Here is a 19,226-nt window from a genome sequence, read left to right as displayed (position 1 = left end):
AGTCAACCTACATGATTTGCATAATCAAACAATGGGATTTGAGAAATAATAGCTTCTTCTTTAGTCGAGTTCACATGGCAATTTGAGTAAAACTAATAATCATCAATTGCAAGACATTAAAAAAATAAGATAATTGAAAATAGAAAACCAATTTAATTTTAAGAATTACAAGAAGGTGATATTGAAAATAAGTTTAATTAAGTTTGGACATTCTTAAATAAGTCTCCATTAATTTTTTTTATCAGCTAGATACTCAATTATTTAAATTTTTTTTGAGTTACTAATATTTAATTTTGTCATTAATTAAATGATGTTAATTGACTGACGTAGTTGTTATCTTGTTTTATTATTTTATATATTTGTTTTCATGAGATGTGATAGATGTAATCGGTATAAATTTAATGATATCATGGTTAAAGTAAAATGATGAATGATTTTTTGTCGTTGTCATTGAAAACATAGTAGATCAAAAAAATTGATTCATTAATGGTGGTGATATGGACAATCCATTGGTCGATGTAGAAATCATTGAAAATATAATTAGGGACGTTAATATGAGTTGGACCAACCCGTTTAGGTCAAAGTGTGGGTTCACAAGTCCTCCCAAGTCGACCCACTTTTTTTTATATTTTTATAAAAATGTTCAACAAATTGAGAAACTTTAACAAGTTCACAAATAAATTAATAATTCAACATTTTCATCATATTCATATTGGTATCTTGGCATACACAATGTATTCTTGAAATCTTAACACATTCAAAAATACATAATACATAACACTTGTCTTTTACACTCATACAAAAATTTGGGAAGCCCAAAAGACAAGTAATCAATATACGCAAGTGCAAGTTTATTATTTTATAATACGGACTGTGAATTGCGGGTTGTGCGAGTCGGACTTATGTCGGACTTATGTGGTCCAGTGGACTCAATATCTCGTTCCACTCGACATTTTTTTGTTGGACCTGCAGGCTGACCTGTCAGGCAAAACCCACATTGTCACTCTTAATATAACAATATCATTATTTAACTTTTTTAATAAAAACAATATAAGTCATGGTCATTTATGTTAACTATAATATTATTTTTATATTAACAATCTTATATTTCTTAATATATGAAAATATATAATATATAAAAAAATTTATGTTGTAAGATAAAAATCAAGTGATCCAAAAAAAATTCAATGAAAAAAACTCAATTAATAAATATAAAAAATGCTGACTATAAATTTTTTAATAATTAAAATTGTATATATAATTTTGTTTCAAAACATGTTTTTTATTATATTTTAATTTTTTGTATCAATAAAGATTAAATATTTTGTCAAAAGTTAAAACTGATAGCATATTATTAAAACAATGAAAAAAAAACTAATTTGTATAATTGAGGCTCGTGAAAAAAGATATAAAAGTTAAAAATTGAGAGAAAAAAATATACTACACTATTTAGATTAACGTTTCAAAAACACTAAAACAAATATTTGAGCTAATAAAGTAAAAAAAAGGTTTTAATTACTTGATGAAAAGTATTGTAAAAACACTCAAACTTTATGATGAGACTAAAGTAACTCGTATATAATACAATTTATTCAAAATTTTAGATGTGGATCTGCAGTTAATTTTTGAAATATTTTTTATCTTGTTCAGTGTTCATGAGACAAGTTGAAAAAAAAATATCTTACTTATACTTTACTTAAAAAACTCAATATAATTATTTATTTTTACTTGCAGTTGACTCAATAATCAATTGGTTCAACTTGTGGATATAATATATCAAAAAATAAATTAATATAAATTTAATATAATGCAATGTAATATTATGTAAAAAGTTATCTGTTAAATAAAAAATTCTGATCATTAATAATAGTGTTCAAAGAGATAACTTTTGTTTTGAAACATAAAACCTTAGTGCATTCAGAATATAGAAGATTATTTATTTTTTCTTCCTCCTTTATGCAATTTCACAAAACCTTTCTTTTCCAACTGTTTAATCTTACAACACTCTAATGTTTTCTAATTTCATAATAAAATATGATATCATGAGTTAACTGTATTTCATAGAAAGATTTATCAATTTCTTACAACTTGTTTTCTAATTTCATAAAAAGATATGATATCATGAGATAGAAAGATTTATCAAATATTTTAGAAGATAAAAATTTAATAACAATGAGATACGAATCAAATCTATATAATTACTAGCATAAACGTTCACGATAACGTCTTGTACAAATTTTTTTAAATATATATATATATATATATATATATATATATATATATATAAAATATTATATTAACAATGATTATATTTTAATATTTTTAAATTAATATACAAAGTAAATTTCTATTTATAAAAAATGAAATTAAAAAAATAAGAAAAAATTATTATTAATGAATAAAAAGTAACGGTTAAAATATTATAAAAAACATCTAAAAATAAATATTAGTTTAAAATAAATAAATAATTATATTATAAAAAATAAATTAAAAATAAGTAATTATAAAAAGAAAATTTATTTTTATATATAATTATAGATAATAATATCATATAATACACTATCGTCATATTTAATCCAAAACCTTAAACTTTAAAATAATAAGTTTATCAATTTTTATTTTATAAATTATTTATCTTTTTCATTCACCCAACTTAACCTCATACTAATGTCAAACATAAAATTCATTTATATTTGTTGAGATTCAAGACTAATACATTTTAACACATCTCAATTAAGTATTGTTATGCAAAATTAATATATTTAAACACATCTCAAATATGTAATTTTGTTGTTATGATCAAGGGTTTTCCATTAGATCAGAAACTACAACTTTTAGTTAGAACACAACTCTTTTTACTTAAGAGTGTAACCGTTTAAGCATCACGGTTTGATTGTAGCTCACAATCCAAGCTTCACGATTCGATTGTGACTTAACCTACTTTACTTTCACCATAAGACAATTAATGTCACATATGCAACCGTTCTTCCCACTTCTATTATTAATTTAATTATACCTAAAAAAAAAAAGCCAATTTTAAACAGTAATGGAGTCGTTAAAGAGAATATACGACGGTGGGTCAGTTTCAGAGTATTATTGTAACGTTGGTGGTGCATTTTCTTCTGCTAAAACTTGATACATATGAATGTAGCAAAAACATGTGTTCCCGGAACTTGTTCGGTGAACATCACAACACATATATAACACACAAAACCTTGCAACTAAACTGTGTAAATCACAACGTTGTAAAGTGTCTCTTCCCAACCGAGCATATGTTTCCCATGCCTTCAACATCACCATGAGATTCACACCATAGCCCCCACACGTGATGCCACGTGTGCCCTACCATATCACATTACTTCACCTTCTTCTTACATGAATTGAAAAATAATTAACATCTAAACCAAACAAAATTTGTATTGCAGGAAGAAGTTAAACTAAAACTTCTTTTTAAACTGAAATTTAAAGGAACCTAAATATAATTTGTTTATTTTAATTTTTTTCAACCATAAAACGAGAGTGGAAAGAGTAATTGAACTATGTTGTAGGATTTATTTTTTGTTAATTTTTTGCTTTCAATAAATCAGCTTATTAAATGATTTAACCGTTAGTTTTTTTTTTTTTATCAACAAAGTGCAAATCCTTTTTTACACGTCACAACAAGGAAAAGAGAAATATTTTTTACACACCAAAAGAAATTGTTTAAAAAATAGATTTTTCTCCTTTTTAATTAAGTTCAAAAATTGACAGACTTTAAATTTAATTGAAAAAGTGCAAATTGGTGATAATTCTCTTTGTTTTCTTCTTGTCTTACATAAGGACATTAATCACGGATATAATAAATAAATACTCTTACTGAAATTAAGGTGAGGGTGTTGATAGCACTCTTAAAAAAATAGTACTTTTAATTTTCTTAATCAGTACTGTAAGAATAACTGTTAGTATTATGTCTCTTTTTCATAATGATAATTTTGCTTTTGCTAAAGTTTTTATGATTATAAATAAAAAGGCATTAGTAAATTCAAAATTAATGAAAGAATTCTTTTTTAAGGTTAGAGTTATAGATGCATACGTGTAGCAACATTGACAAGCAATTAATTCAAATCAATGAACGAAGTAAAACGATCATCACGAATATGATTTGATAGATTCACCATGTCAGTATTTGTTTTCAGATATCAACCGAGAAATCAAGATCTTGTTTCTAAATTACAATTTTTTTCCACTATGGTTTTTTGTGTTCTCTCTTTCAATGGTTCAACCTTTCAATATTAACAAGTTAATCCAAAAATGTGAAAAAAAAGATGTTATAGTGTCATGAAATCTTAATTAACTGTAATTGTTTACTCTATCTTATAATTATTAAACACTAATATAACTTATATAATTGTTTACATCTTACATTGAATGTTTACAATAATATATTATTTTGTTCTGTTTCTTATATTTTACAAAAGAAAATATTTAATTAATACTATCTCTCATTTTAGGAGCAAAAGTTTTGAAAGAAATCTCATAATCGTATCACAGATGTGGTCCACAACTAATTAATGCAATTGTAGAACAAACGAGGCCGAATGGAGTAAGGAGAATCCAACATAATACAACTTTCAGTTTGTTATTGAATTATTGAGTTCGTCAAATCTTGAGATGAGCTTTTACGACGACAAGAATAAATATACAGGAGTGAAATAACAAAATAAATATAAATAAATATAGTGAAATATTAACATTTATAAAGGCTTTGAATCACGATAATAAGTTATGTATAAAACCAAACCACTTTTTTTTGTATTAATTAAATTTATGCTGGACAGTTTATATGTCAAACATAAACTGGTAAACTTAATTTCTAATTAACACATTCACTCAACTAAAACGGGCAAATGCTTTCCACATACAAACAATTCTTCTACCAACTGCAATTTTGTTTTACTGAATTAATCATCCAAAATTACATAATTTTGGTATCCAGTTGCAAAACTTTGACATAATTTAATGGTTATACATGAATAGACCAATTAAATAGGAAAGATACAACATGCTCTCCCTATATGTGTGTTGGCTGGATGCAGGACCAAAACCTAAATCATTCTGTACCTCTCCCAACAACCAAAATGAAAATCCAAGAACATGGTAAATGCCTATAGAGCCCCGTGTACCACCTCTCAGCAAAAAGAAAAAGAAAAAAAGGTGAAGAAATTGAAAAAGACAATCCTAAGACATAATAATTGAGGTGAAAATATACACATTTGCAAACCAAATAAATATCACAGATGGGAGGGAGAAATCAAGCAAAGAAAATACATGGAGTAGTTTGCCATAACCCGCACCAAAACTGTGACCTTTGTTGCTGCAAACTGCAACGCGGTCGTTTCTGGGAGTGTCAAATGCCGTTTGGTAACAAGCATCCAAACTCTTAGCCTCATCATTCGACTTTATCAGATTGTGAGATCTTTAAATGCCTCTAGTTTTCCGTTTGATGTGATGTGGTTAACACTCTCATTTTCAGAGTTCTTACGTAACTGGTTGAAGGCCGAATTGGGAGAAGCAGAGCTGTGCCTTCCCTCAAAGTACGTAGAATAGGGAAAGAAATCCGCACATTGCACCTTCCATCCTGCAACAGTACATACAGTTAATCACTCCATGTTTTATTGCACTAATCAAAATATAAATAAGAATATGGAATTAAATGTAAACCGAGAACTCCACTAAATGTGAGTAGGAAAAGATTAAAATGACTGCTTCAAAGCCATTAGTAATTTTTAATCTTCAGGAGGTAAAAATCTTTCCGCGCAGGGAAAGGAATTTGAAACAGATTATTTTGTAGAAATAATAAATATCATCAATAATAAATATCATCAGCAAATATCACGTGCTAAAATTAGGATAATAATATTTTAACCCACTTTTTTTTGACCCACTTTTAATTCACTACTCTCATCACCCTTAAATCATCTATTTTTATTTTTTGTAGTGATGTAATGATCAAAGGGTGATGAGAGTGGTAGATTAAAATTGGGTCAAAAAAGTGGGTTAAAGTATCCCTAAAATTACCATACGCACTACTCCTTACGTCCAAGCCAACCGACAGAAAAATTAGCCAGGCAATCTAAAAGTCCGTTATACTTACTTAATGCAGCATCCTGATCAGCAAGAACTGTTTCAAGAAGATGGTGAACTGCAATACAGTCTTTAAGTTTCCATTCCCTGATAGGTCCAAGTGCGCCATTTCTAGCATAAGATATATATTAGAAGATTGATCCGTTTAATACCATTATTAAGATTTCATAGCTAAAAATGAATTTAGAAAAAGAAACATAGATTAAACTCATAAATCATGTACAGAAACAAGCATGAACATTGACTCGTCAGTGGCCTATTCATGTACAATATTGTAAAAGAAAAACAAATGTCACTTTATTTTAAAATCCTCATTTTAAAGACTTCTAGTATTGCTTGGTTGGTAATCTACTACACTTTATCTAATGTATTTCACTAGGGCATCTTTTGACCCTTTTTCCATCACTGGAATAAAGAAAAGGACTTGACCAGCTTTTAAAAATTAAATTAGAAACAAGACATAGGACTGTCTATACAGAAATACGGTTTGGCATTTCGGGAAGAAACCCATTCATCTTCATCCAAAACCAATCAATCTCAACTCTACGAGTGGGTGGCTTGTCCCCAACCCTTAATATTCATTCCCACTCTTCTCACTATGCCATTGATTACTCTCAAAACCAATCAGGTCAGCAGGACCACAAGGAACCGCCCACGGCAAAAAACAGTGGAGATGATACGATGAATTCCAATAAGCTTTCTTAAATCAAAGTATGTGAGGTGCGTGATCTATATAAAGAAAATGGTATCTAACCCAATACACGAAAGCATATGCATGTGTAAGAAACACTGTTTTGACCCAGCCTCATGGGGCTTCTCTACTTGAAAGGGAATAATGTTCTAAACAAGTTTTATTAAAATTCTTAAAAAAATAAAGGCATAAATATGAATTTGGTTCTTGATAAATTTCCAAATTTAGGTTTTAGTCTCTAATAAAAAGTGCACTATTTTATTTATAAATAAACAACTATATTTTATTTATAAATAAAAGTAAAAGGGAACTTAAAGACTAGGTCGAGGAGCTTTTGAAAAAAAAAAAAAAAACTAACTTCTCTTCGCTCACAGTTCCCACACTCTGTCTGTCTCTCTCCCCACCCATTATTTTTAAAAATCTTACTTTTTTTACTTTAACTTCAAAAAGAATGTCTTCAATGCGCATGATAGCACCACTTAAAATGTTGTAGAGCATTACCTAGGCACAATGTTATTTGTTGATTCTTCAATGAACTTAACAGTCTCGGATTTTCTGTTTGAATCCAAAATGTGCAAGATTTCTACAAAAGCTGCTCTATGCATCAAAGAATCTGCAAACGGAAACAAATTAAGAAATCTTGATAAAGAAGCTTGAGAGATATGCACTGCGGTGTTGATGATAACGTTCACTACGACCTTTATGTTTTTCAAGGATAGAGTTGTTTGCCTCAAACAGGGATTTCTCATGCACCTGGCTGCAAAAAAGAAAACAAATAAAGTTAAAATCAAATGCTAATCATAAAATGAATAAAAGAATACTATATACGAGTCCCAAAGAAAACAAAAGGAGGATAAATTTCAATTAAGAACCTAATATTTGGGCGTTCAGCCTCTAAGACACTCCAAATCAGTTTCTCACTGTCAGTCACAGGAGCATTCATGGATCCCACTTTATGGAAGAATTTAATCTGCAACATATGAACCGAATAAATCCAAGTAGAAAGAGGTTTATCCTCGTTTTGTGTGTTTGATGGAGAAAAGAACAAAGGAAAATGAGAAAAAAGAAATTGAAAAACAGACTAGGATTAGCCGGTACCAAATCCTGTGGTACATTTTTTCTTTCGACTACCTATGTGCCATATGCCTCTCATGCAATTATTGATAAAGATAAAAGAATTTAAGTAAAGGAATTATAAAAACTGTTTATTATTACTAGCGTAACACAGACGCGATAGCGCCTGTGTGTATGTATTTTTTCAATATGCGTGATATTATATTAGTAGGTAATAATATTATAATGTTATTATAATATTAGTAGAGACATCTGATTTTATAAAAAGTTTGCAAAAATAACGGTCAATTTTTAAAAAGTTAATAAATTGTTATATTTAAAAGGTAAAATCGGTATTTTGAAAAGTGGACACAAAAAGGGGAATCCCCTTTATATATTGTTATAGATTATTATTATTATTTCTGCTACTGTTACATAAAAAAACATGGGTTAGTGGATGATTATGAGATTAAATTGTATTGTTATTTTTAGTTTAATATGAAAATATTAAAATAGTAAATTTTCAAATTCCAGTGACATGGAACTAATGTATTCCTCAATAAAGACACCATACCAAACAACGATGAGAATCAGGGTGTTCAGGGTCCAATCTCAGTAACTGCTTCACAGCCTACAATCCCAAGGACAAAGAAGTGTGATTACTTAAATATGAAGAAAGTGATGCTAGATAAATTAAGTTACTGGACTCCTCCTACCTGAAAGGCAAGCAAAGTTTTTTGTTTCCTTGTATATAATTCAAAAGAGAGCAAGTGTGTCTCCAATGAATCAGGGGAATTCTTCTGCAGCAACTTCAAGTATTTAGTAGCTTCTGACAATGGATCTTCAACCTAAGTAGGGAAAAACACAAGAAAAGGGTGAATTTCTAAAATGAATATGTACAGAAACATTCTGACGTTGAAATTAGCATGTAATCCTGACACAATTATGCTTTAAATGCTCTTTAAACATGTCATCCACATACTTTTTTATAATCAGAAGGATGTACTGTAGCACTTTAACTTGTCAAAGTCCATATAATTTTTTATTCTTACAAGAAATTTTCCTTGAAAAATAAGTTACAGAGGACACCCACACATGTTATTCAAATTTATATAATAACCCTTATGCAAGTATGTTTGCAACTCCATCCTACTGAATCTTAATTAGCATAGCATAAGAAAACTATTTATATTATCTACTTCTAAAACCCTTTCATTTTGTACAACACATATGATCTCCCACAACGCACATAATAATGCTCTTGTAACATGCACTCATGATTAGAAATTTACAGTTTTTCTACCAAGACACAAAATGCAAAAATGCATGTTGGCAATCAACAGAGGGGTAACCTATAGTAAGTCATCTACACGAGCTCATGGAGAAAAAAATTATTTTGAGCGCTAAATGAAATTTTCAAACTGCCAAATAAGAATCTAAGATATAATCTTAATATACACAACGTTACTCATATAATCTTAATGTATTCTAATAGACATTGAATGCATTAAATTTGAACCTGCAACAACTTCTCCCCGTTTGGATCAGGATCAACAGGCTTCACATGCCGCTTCCCAGACTTCGATACCCCACCTGCACTCAACTCTTCATTCTTTTCTTCTGCCTCCTAACAACAAATGTAAACAGGATAAGTACCTTTCCCAAAGGCAGTTCAACAAAAACTCTAAAAATCAATTACAATACTTTTTTGGCTCTTGCTTCTGCCTTTCTCTGCTTTTGCCTCATTTTCTTCTTCTGAGAAGGAAGTAACTTCGCCATATTATCATCTTCCTCTGCTGTAGACTTTGGGGGAGAATCATACAACTTAATATAGCATCTGCAAACAAAGTGTTATGTTATGAGATCATAAAAAAATCAGAACTCAGGAGTGCATTGCTTTACTAGTATTTATTAAGCCAAAACAGTTCTTATGCATTGTACCTCAGCTTTCAACTCCCATGATATGATAAACCAGTCAATCAAATCACCACACAATACTAACAGATATAACTCATTCAGTATAGCACATTACCAACTAAATACAACAAGGTATTCACCTGATAGCCCCAGCGGCTGCTTTGTGAAAATATGAATGTGAATGCAATTGGTCTTGAAATTTAAGCATTTCCACATAAGTACGCAATGTCATTTTCCGTAAGCAGTAAGAATGAAAATCAAATTGGTCCTCCGTGATATCAGCATAATGCTTTTCCACTGCTAAAAATTTTTTGAGTGCCCGTCCAAGATCACCCTGGCGGAAATAGCTTTCGCCGGAGGCTAGCTCATACCTTCCAAATTAGATGCGACATGTTAAGTAATTTAAACACAGTACTCATTAGACAGTGCAGAATATTAAAATATCATGATATACCAACCACATGCACTGCATGTCGTGAAGGTTATTGTGTTGATCCCCATCCTTTGTGAACAATACAGCAGTTTTTTCGGCCAAAGACACCTTTGTATCAAATGAACATATATGAATAAAGATCGGAAAATGAAAATGACAAATTACAGTGCCTGTGTACTTAAAATCCAAATGTAACCAAAAGATAGACAAAAACCTGATCAGCCTGCAGCATCCGTTTAACACACTCACTATTAACATAACGATCAGCAAGATCCATACACCTAGCTTCATCTGCAAATGCAGCAGCAGCAACCAAATCACCAGCATGCTTCAGTATCCGACTCTGTTTTACAAGGAGAAACAACAATCTTTCAATTTTGGTATATCTTGAATTATGTATCATAATTTGTACAGAAACATACAATTTAGAGAAAATTAACTATCAATTAAAATGTATCACAGAAGATATAGTGTTCGATGTAATAATTGAAGTAAAACTAAAGTAGTTTTTACTACAATATGAACCCAGAAATATATAAAACATATTAACCATAAGTCTTGTAAAACAATTATTATTTATATATGTGTGTGTGTGTGTGAGTGTTCGTAAAGTCTATATTTTAGAGAATGGAAACAAGTCAATGAATTAACCAAATAGTGCATGCACTGAATGAGTGAGTGACAAATAAAGCAGTGGGATAATCAAAACGTTTATAAATGCTCCTTTAATATTTCATCTAACAATTTATGTAAAGTCTATATTTTTCTATATTTTTTTCACAAAAATTGGTAAAATTAAAGTTAAAAACTAAAAAAATAACATCATACAAAAGTCATATAAAATTCATCTTAACATTCAGATCAAACAAGTAGCGGAATTGTATATAGAAGGATAGGATTTTAATTGTGGATGGTTTACAATACAACAAAAAGAACTAGAAAGAAATGAGAAGAGTTTATAACTCCAACAAACCTTGACAGAATATAGATCAATGACTGTGGGTGTATGTTCTATAGCTTCATCAATTTTAGATAGAGCAATTTCAAATTGACCCCGCTTGTCATAATGCTGCACTAGTACAAATGTTCTTAGTAAAAAGGTGATAATATAAAAATCAAATAATAACCACCAACCTGAGCCAATAAAAACAAAGTCCACATAAGAGTTGAAGGGGGTTCTTTGTTTGTCCTGTAAAAGAGAAACATTGGTTAGTTATAAAACACAACAAACGAATGTTTCTAGGGTTTCATTTTGGTGTTTTGCTTATGGTTGTTCCAAGGAATTTTAAGTGAATGTTTTTGTCTTGGGAGTTCTCTTCATGCAAGAGCTAACCAAGGAGAAGTTCCTAAAATAGGCACTGTATGAACATTTTACTTCATTCATGTGTTCCACACAAAAGTTAATTAATATGTTACCCTCCAGGATATTGGCCTGACGTCCTAATTGACTGCTCTAACTCAAGAATAAGTTGTTCCAAAATGTCTGCCTGTCAAAGTTTAAGGAAAAGGAAACAATCAAAAGCCAACAAATCAATAATCTTCAGCCTCATAAATAAAGGGCACAAAAAAATAAGCATAAAAAAATAAGCATAAGAAACCTCAAACGCTCAATAGTATGAATATATGAGACATGACTAACCTTCCCAGGGTGATTATACAGAGATGATAGATCAGAGAACAGAGAGGGAACCCCCTAGAAACAACACCAAAAGAAATCCCAATCAACTTTTAAACAACTAAGCTAGACATAGCACAATATGAAAAGGAATTTTGTAAACCTTGGTTAAGAGAGGCCTAATATAATTGTCTGCTGCTTCTCGAAATTTGTCACCTTGTAGAAAATCTAGCGGTATCCTCTGGCAAATAAAAAGATAAAAGGGAATGTATTTCATTAAATAAAGCGTACTCCAATAACACTCATGTTGCTAAGAAATATACAAGTGGAGCACCAAAACAAGGATTCCTTGTGCAGCATATATCTTCCTAAATTGTTATACAAGAGAGAGAAAAAAAACTAAACACTATGCTCAAACACTTATTATACTAATAGATACTAAATCCAAGTTTTCTCAATATATACCATAAAGTAAGAAAATTAAAATCCCATCTCATAATAAATTAAATAACAACGAAGTAATATTTGAATGGCTAAACCCACTTTCAGAGAAAGGATGTAACGAATATATACAACTCATTAGTGATACAAAGACACAAGCATATATATTTTACACGGATAACATGGCAGAAATATTAGTTAAGTGATTACTGTAATACATGATGGCAGATTTAAATAGCTGGTAAAAACAACTGCAATAACAATACAAAGCATTACCTTAACAGCAGAAGACCACTTGTATTGTTGTACAAGTGTTTTGTACAAGGAATCTAACTGGTCTATTTGATCAGGCGAGTACTGCCCATCTTCTAAATAAAGTCCAACACACTTTTGGAGTCCTTCATAGTATCTGAATAGTAACATGAATAATGCAAAATTCAGTTTCAACAAGCATAACAGACAAATAAGTAAATATCACATGCACAAAATACAGTGTAGACAACTGTAAATAACATATCAAACCGAATAGAACCAAATTTGAAAGAAAAAACAAAGTCAAAGCAATTCTTCAACTCAATCAAAATCATCCCTCATCCATTAACTGGAGAGTAATATTAGGACAAGACATGCATTGCTTATCATATAAAAAAATAAAGTGTAACAACATAGATGTGAATTGACCAGGTAACTACTCTAAACAAACCCAAACATGGGTAAAGTAAAGAACCAGTTAAGAACTAGTCAACACAAGTGGCAGAAAACTTATTTGATAAAAACATACTAAATAGAGAATTTTAAATCAGTAAATTCTTTTGGCTCTATTAAAAAATATATTTTAGAATTAAAAGCCTGTATATGACGTCTACATATGGATTGCTGCTAGCACCATTACTTAGCCTCTTATTAGTTGTTTGATCTTACAGGACATGTAATGTGATCCTTCAGTGCTAATTTAAAACTTGACCTAACTTCTACTATTTTGTGATTTTGAATTTTGAATTATTTTATTACTAAAAATATTGTAGCATATTTAAAATATATATTTAACAATCACTAATCCAAACATAATTGAACTGGTACAAGTTTTAAATGACAGGTCCAATTTTTAAAAATCAATAAAAACGATACCATAAGCTTTTGGATAAAAGGAATTTTTATAACGTGAAAGACAAATTGCATCCCAACAACTTAATATAATAAGAGAAGAAATATATTTAAAAAAAAAAATGTATTCACAGCATATATACAATAAAGATAAAAAGCTATGAAAAGCTAATATATATATATATATATATATATATATAATTTACATGCTTTGGGGTAAATGGTTGGAGGATAAAAGTCAGTCATACTAAAAGTATAATTGAGCTATCACAAAAAACATGCAGTAATCTCGGTCTCACCATTCAAGATATAATACATAACTAAATGGAGATTCTGTACTGAGAACTAAGGGTGCAAAAGAACTATTACGGGAAAAAACACAAGAAAAAACTTAAAAGGACTAATCAACTGATACACTCAAACCTAAATATATGTGGCAACAAAGATCACCTATAATTATCAGGATTCATGGAAAGTAATGCCCGGTACAAAGCTTCGCCTTCTTGTGAGTGACCAAGCTTTACTAGAAGTGACACCTCTTGTTCTTTGTATGCAAGCTTATCAACCTAAGAGACATAACAAGAAGTAAGTTAGATGTCATATGGTAGTTACATTTAACAAATTACCCAGGTTAATTAAACAAAAACATACATACAATTTTAAATTCTTTTTTGTGCAACTCCTCAAGAGCTCTCTCGAGAAACCCACATTCCTCTAACAACGAGATCTGGACAATAATATTTGGTGCAGAGAAACACCACAGGGAAAAGTAATATCAGTAGTCAAGCCATATAAAGATTTCCTATTCTTGAACATTCAACCATAGATTGACAGCAAAAATATTCATATTCAATATAATGTAATTTGACTAGAATCATATCAAAATCTTTAATTTTAGTATAATCGAAGTAACAAAATAATTCATAAGATTTATAAAGCAGTAGTGAATACCAGCCATCATTAACATATAAAAGGACATCACATAAAGGCAAAACACACTTCAATTACACCAGCCCTACAAAGGGTCTGATTGATAATCTAATTGACAGAAGCTTCAGTGTATAACGAACACCACCAAGGAAACAACCTAGGAATTCACTATGAGTATTATGTTCCTCCACCTGTTGTCAGGCTAAGCGAGTGAAATAACTGATAGACAAAAAAGCCATTTTCCAGTCATAATGCATGGCATAAGTCACCAATACCAAGACTTGCAACAATGACTAACATATCTATTGGACTCGATTTTAAATAGACCGTGTTTTGGATCAAGGGTTGACCAAATCAGGTGGCCAGTTCACTATATAGCCAATCTGGCAATAATACATAAGACATGGAAAAATTCATATATCCAGATCACTGAATTTGACAGAGAAAAGGTTAATGTGTCCAAACAGTCCCTCAATCGAGGTTCAAAGTCACAGTTTTGAAGTAAATATTACCGGTTTCATTACAAAAGTTTGATATCTAAAAGATAAAAAAATAAAAGTAAAAAATAAAAAAGTAGCAAATTTAAATTCTCATGCATACAAAATACTAAATTATGGTAAAAGTTACATCAAGCACTTAATATCCAAAGAGTCATTGTGCATAGAAATGAAACAACTGAAAACCTTGTACAAAAGCATTTCCCCATGCTCACACCGTTCATTTTCTGGAGGATAATCCTCTTCCAAAGTCCCTTCATAAGCTTCCAAAATTTCAACTGCTTTGGATGCACTGGCACACATTCAAAAAGGTCAGTATTACAAACAACCATAAGAAAACAATTATGATATTTCAACAGCAACCGTTTATAATAGCAAATCAAAAGTAAGGCTTAATCCTAATGTTCAGATTATAAAGATCAGAAACCAAAGGAAATGAAGGACCCTTTGGGTAAATATACCATGTAATTGATCCTCAAAAAATTAAATATTCTCATGGTCTTCAAACCAAACTCAACAGCATTTTTTATGCATTTTTCTACTTTAATAAATTTGCCAACTCATTATTCATTGCCATTAGTTATAAAAAAATGGCATCACAGAAAAAATGATCACCACATTCCAATGCCAGACTTAGAACAAGCCGCACAACACAACTGCCAATTAAAAATAGAAAAAAGGGGGGGAAAGAAGGAAAATAGGGATAAAATTTTAAATCGCAAGCATTGATGATTTATAATCAACATGAACCTGCAAAAGGAAAGCCTGAAAAAACCAATGACTATCACCATTTCAGAAAAATAATTCAATACAAATCCAAATCATACTTTGAGTTCAAATGATGGGCTACGGAAAATCCAATCCAATTCATGCGATGATTTGGCTTCAAAGTCAAAAGTTGTTGTCTTGTCTCAACAAAGCCCGATAAATCTCGCATTTGTGCCTGTGATTGAAGTGTAAAAAAACATCATAATCAAATCATAAAATAGGACCACAACACCACAAACAGTAGTCATGGAAACCATGTCCAAGGAACCACAAACAGACCATGACAACTGATTTTTTCAGTGGAGTTTTTGCAGTTGTAATCAGAGGGAAGCAGAACGTACAAACAAACTTTTTAGGGAGTGTGTGCCCAACAATTTCAAGTAGGTCAAAACTGACAACCAAGGGCAGAAATGTGCCCATATGAAGCCAACGAAGTTACTAGAGGTGGTCAGACAAAAGTCTAACAAGCTGCATTGCCCAGACAGAGCATAGACCGAAACTTGAACTTAAAAGATATAAAAACTCAATGAGTATTGAGTCAGATAATGTATTATGTGTGTGTGTGTGTGTGTATGAAAAAGGTAAGAACAAGTACAATGGAAGGAAAAAGGCTACAGCTTATGACTCTTAACCCTTAAGCTAGATACAACCAAAAAGCAACCTTACCAAAGCTGTAGAACAAATAATGAAAAACTATTCTAACATAAACAACAAATAATCATTTTGACAGTCTCATTCTCAAATTTCAATGTCAGGACTCTTAGTAGCTACAATAAAAAACTAAACCAACCAACCAACCAAAGTGAATTACAAAAGTTTGCGAATGTGAGTGGTCTCCAGGAAATGAAAACAGATGCAAAAAAATGCTTCCACTTGTTCAACAGACTAATATTATGATTTTCAAACTTAAGCACACGCCACCATAAAGACTTACATACAAGTTAAACTTATTGATATGTAGAGAAGTAAAAGGCAAATGGATTTAAGATGCTACCTGTAGGAGTGATAGATCACGAAGAATTTCAATATTGTCAGGATCTATTTTCAGTGCATTTCGATAGCACTTGATCGCTTCCCTGTATTCTCTGTCTGATCGATAAAGGAGACCAAAAACATGCCAGCAGACATGACTTTTAAGGTCATTCTGTACCAAAACCAAAATCAAAGCTCAATCATCCGACAAATAGCTATTGTATGATAGACAACTGGAGTAAAACCAAAGACAGCAAACAAACCTTTAATCCTTGACGAACAAGTTCATAAGCTTCAGACTTACGATCCATGCAATTTAGTGTCAAACCCTTCATCGATAAAGTTTCTATCATCAAGAAACAGGAACGGACATATAAATAAAATTATGACCAAAGAAGCAAAACATGCCACAAATAAGAAATAATAGATAGAAAAGGGGATGGGGGATAAAATCGCATGACTTACTTAAACAGTTAAGGGGAGAGATAAAATGACCCTTGGCAAAAATAAAAAGTATACCTCCATGGTCTGGAAATTTTTTCAAAATGGTATCAGCAGCTTTGAGGCCCTTTTTATACTGTTTGGTTTCATATGATTTCTGCAGAAAAAATAACAGTGAGACGTAACCTTCACATCAAATTTACCCACCACCTCAAAAACAATATTATTTCACTTGCATAAATATCCTAATGATAAGAAAACCAAATTTTAATTGCAAGAGCTAGTGAACGACCAATGAATTTTTTTTTTCCGTAGAGTAAAACCAACTACAAAGAACAAGAACAAAGCCAAACATATTCAAAGCATGGGAATCCCCTTCAACTACTGCCGTCCTTTTCGAATTTAATTCCTTAAAGATGCAATAATTCTCTTCAAAATTTACTGTATTTATTATTCACATTATGGTAAAATAATTAGTTAAGTAGCCTGCACACACACATTGATAAAAAGAATGGCGATAGATGGACGCAAATATTTTACAAACAATCCATCATTTTTCCCTATCCCACCCTTCTCATCACACCTACGATCCCTACACTTCTCTCTCTTTGTCTCCCTGGGAGTAGAATAGCATGCAAAGGACCATGCAACATTTCTCCGATAAGAACAACCATACTCAGTCCTTCTAATATCAGTTCGAACTTCCAACATCCAATGTGCGGGAGATGAAGAAAAACAGAGAAACCAAAAAACTGAAACCCCGGAGCACCGAATTTCCAACCTGTCCCAATCCCACGAAAACCCGATACATACACCAGTAAGAACTTACAAATTAAAACAACTACAAAAATTAACTGAAAATATCCCAAATTATCCTCCATTAAACCTTTGTCCCAGATTTGCAGCACCGAAAGAAACTACTTCCTATAGAAAAACAAAGAGCACAGTGAAGCCAGGCAGGCAACAAGCTCAAAGTCCAAAGTACGTAACGACTAATTCCGAAAGACATCACAAAAATAGAAGAACGAAATTCAGCGAAGGATCCCTAACTATCCTTCTCGTAGATTCCCAGCGATTGTAACCGAGGGAATATATAGCGTGAGAAGAGAATCTAGGGTTTTACGATGGAGAAGAAAGACAGTGAGTGGAAGCTGCGCGGAGCTTCGATGAGCAAGCAGAAAAGCAAAGCGGAGAGGGCGATAATGGAGAGCGAATCGAGACTTACGACGATGAGCTTGAAGAGGTTGGCCTCCTTGTTGGGCAGAGAAGCGCCCATTGTTGCAGAGAGTGGGAGTGAGAGAGAGAAATTGGATGGAATTGGGAATAGAATGAAAATAAATGATAGGGTCACGAGAGAAGAAGGAAGAGAGAGAGAGAAGGGTGGCGTTTTGTGAGCTGCAAAGCAAAGGAAAACGAGGCTAAGCAACCCTACTGTGAACAACACGAACGAAGCAACCAAAGTCTTTGGTGTGTGTGTCTCTCACTTTCTCGCCTTATACCATGAAATTACCATTTACTTTCTCCTCAATTAAACAACCCCACCCAATATCTAATTACCAAACTCACTTTTCTTTTTCTTTTAAAATATTTTTTAGTCTTCAAATTTATATATATATATATATATATAATTAATAATATTTTTTCTTTAAATTTGGTTTTATTATTTTTTTTATTTAAAAATATTATGATAGTCGTCCAATTTTTATCTAAATTTGTTCTAATTTTTAAAAAATTGGTACAATTTAATCATTTTTAACAAAATTTTTAAAACTGATCAAAGATTTTTTATCAAAATTAATGTTATGTTGATTGTATGGACAAAACAAATTATTTGTATTCACAACTTCAATGTTAATAAAAGATCATTAATTCATTTTAAAAAATTTAATAAAAATATTAAATTGCATCACTTTTTATAAAATTAAGATCAAATCAAGATTAAGAAAAATTAAAAGATTAACTCAATGTTTCTAAACGGAAACAGACAAAAAATAATGAAACCTTTAAATTTTAATACATTTATTTCAAATTTAAAAATAAATGAATATGATTATTTAAATGTAGTTTGACATTTAAAATAATTTATCATAATTAAATTAGAATAAGTATATCTATTAATTTTTAAAAGTGGGACATAATTAAATTCTAATTTCTTCTCAAAGTTGATGGTTAAAAAGAATATATTTAACTCATTTTTTATCTATTTGAATAAGTCTGATATGTGATTTTAAAATAGTCATG

The 19,226-nt window shown here is 30.8% G+C and overlaps 1 protein-coding gene across 1 annotated transcript; it reads right to left on the bottom strand.

Annotated features, from left to right (window-relative positions):
• Positions 1-4,910: 4,910 nt before the first annotated feature.
• On the bottom strand, positions 4,911-18,457 carry LOC114166884 (N-terminal acetyltransferase A complex auxiliary subunit NAA15-like). Its single transcript, XM_028051762.1, has 26 exons — positions 18,211-18,457; positions 17,064-17,142; positions 16,808-16,890; positions 16,567-16,716; positions 15,632-15,747; positions 14,991-15,096; positions 14,033-14,104; positions 13,828-13,943; positions 12,550-12,682; positions 11,996-12,073; positions 11,857-11,910; positions 11,634-11,704; positions 11,352-11,406; positions 11,191-11,286; positions 10,432-10,560; positions 10,243-10,325; positions 9,925-10,155; positions 9,572-9,704; positions 9,387-9,494; positions 8,584-8,715; positions 8,442-8,498; positions 7,687-7,784; positions 7,513-7,571; positions 7,316-7,427; positions 6,134-6,234; positions 4,911-5,617 (listed from the first exon to the last, which is right to left on the bottom strand). The coding sequence occupies exons 1-26, from the start codon at positions 18,259-18,261 to the stop codon at positions 5,442-5,444; spliced, it is 2,679 nt and encodes an 892-aa protein (XP_027907563.1). The 5' UTR covers positions 18,262-18,457; the 3' UTR covers positions 4,911-5,441.
• Between the last annotated feature and the right edge of the window lie 769 nt (positions 18,458-19,226).

The sequence above is a fragment of the Vigna unguiculata genome, chromosome 10 (assembly GCF_004118075.2).
Source record: "Vigna unguiculata cultivar IT97K-499-35 chromosome 10, ASM411807v1, whole genome shotgun sequence".
Classification (NCBI taxonomy): domain Eukaryota; kingdom Viridiplantae; phylum Streptophyta; class Magnoliopsida; order Fabales; family Fabaceae; genus Vigna; species Vigna unguiculata.
Note: the sequence above shows the minus strand (reverse complement) of the source record. Positions and strands in the feature narration are given on the sequence as shown.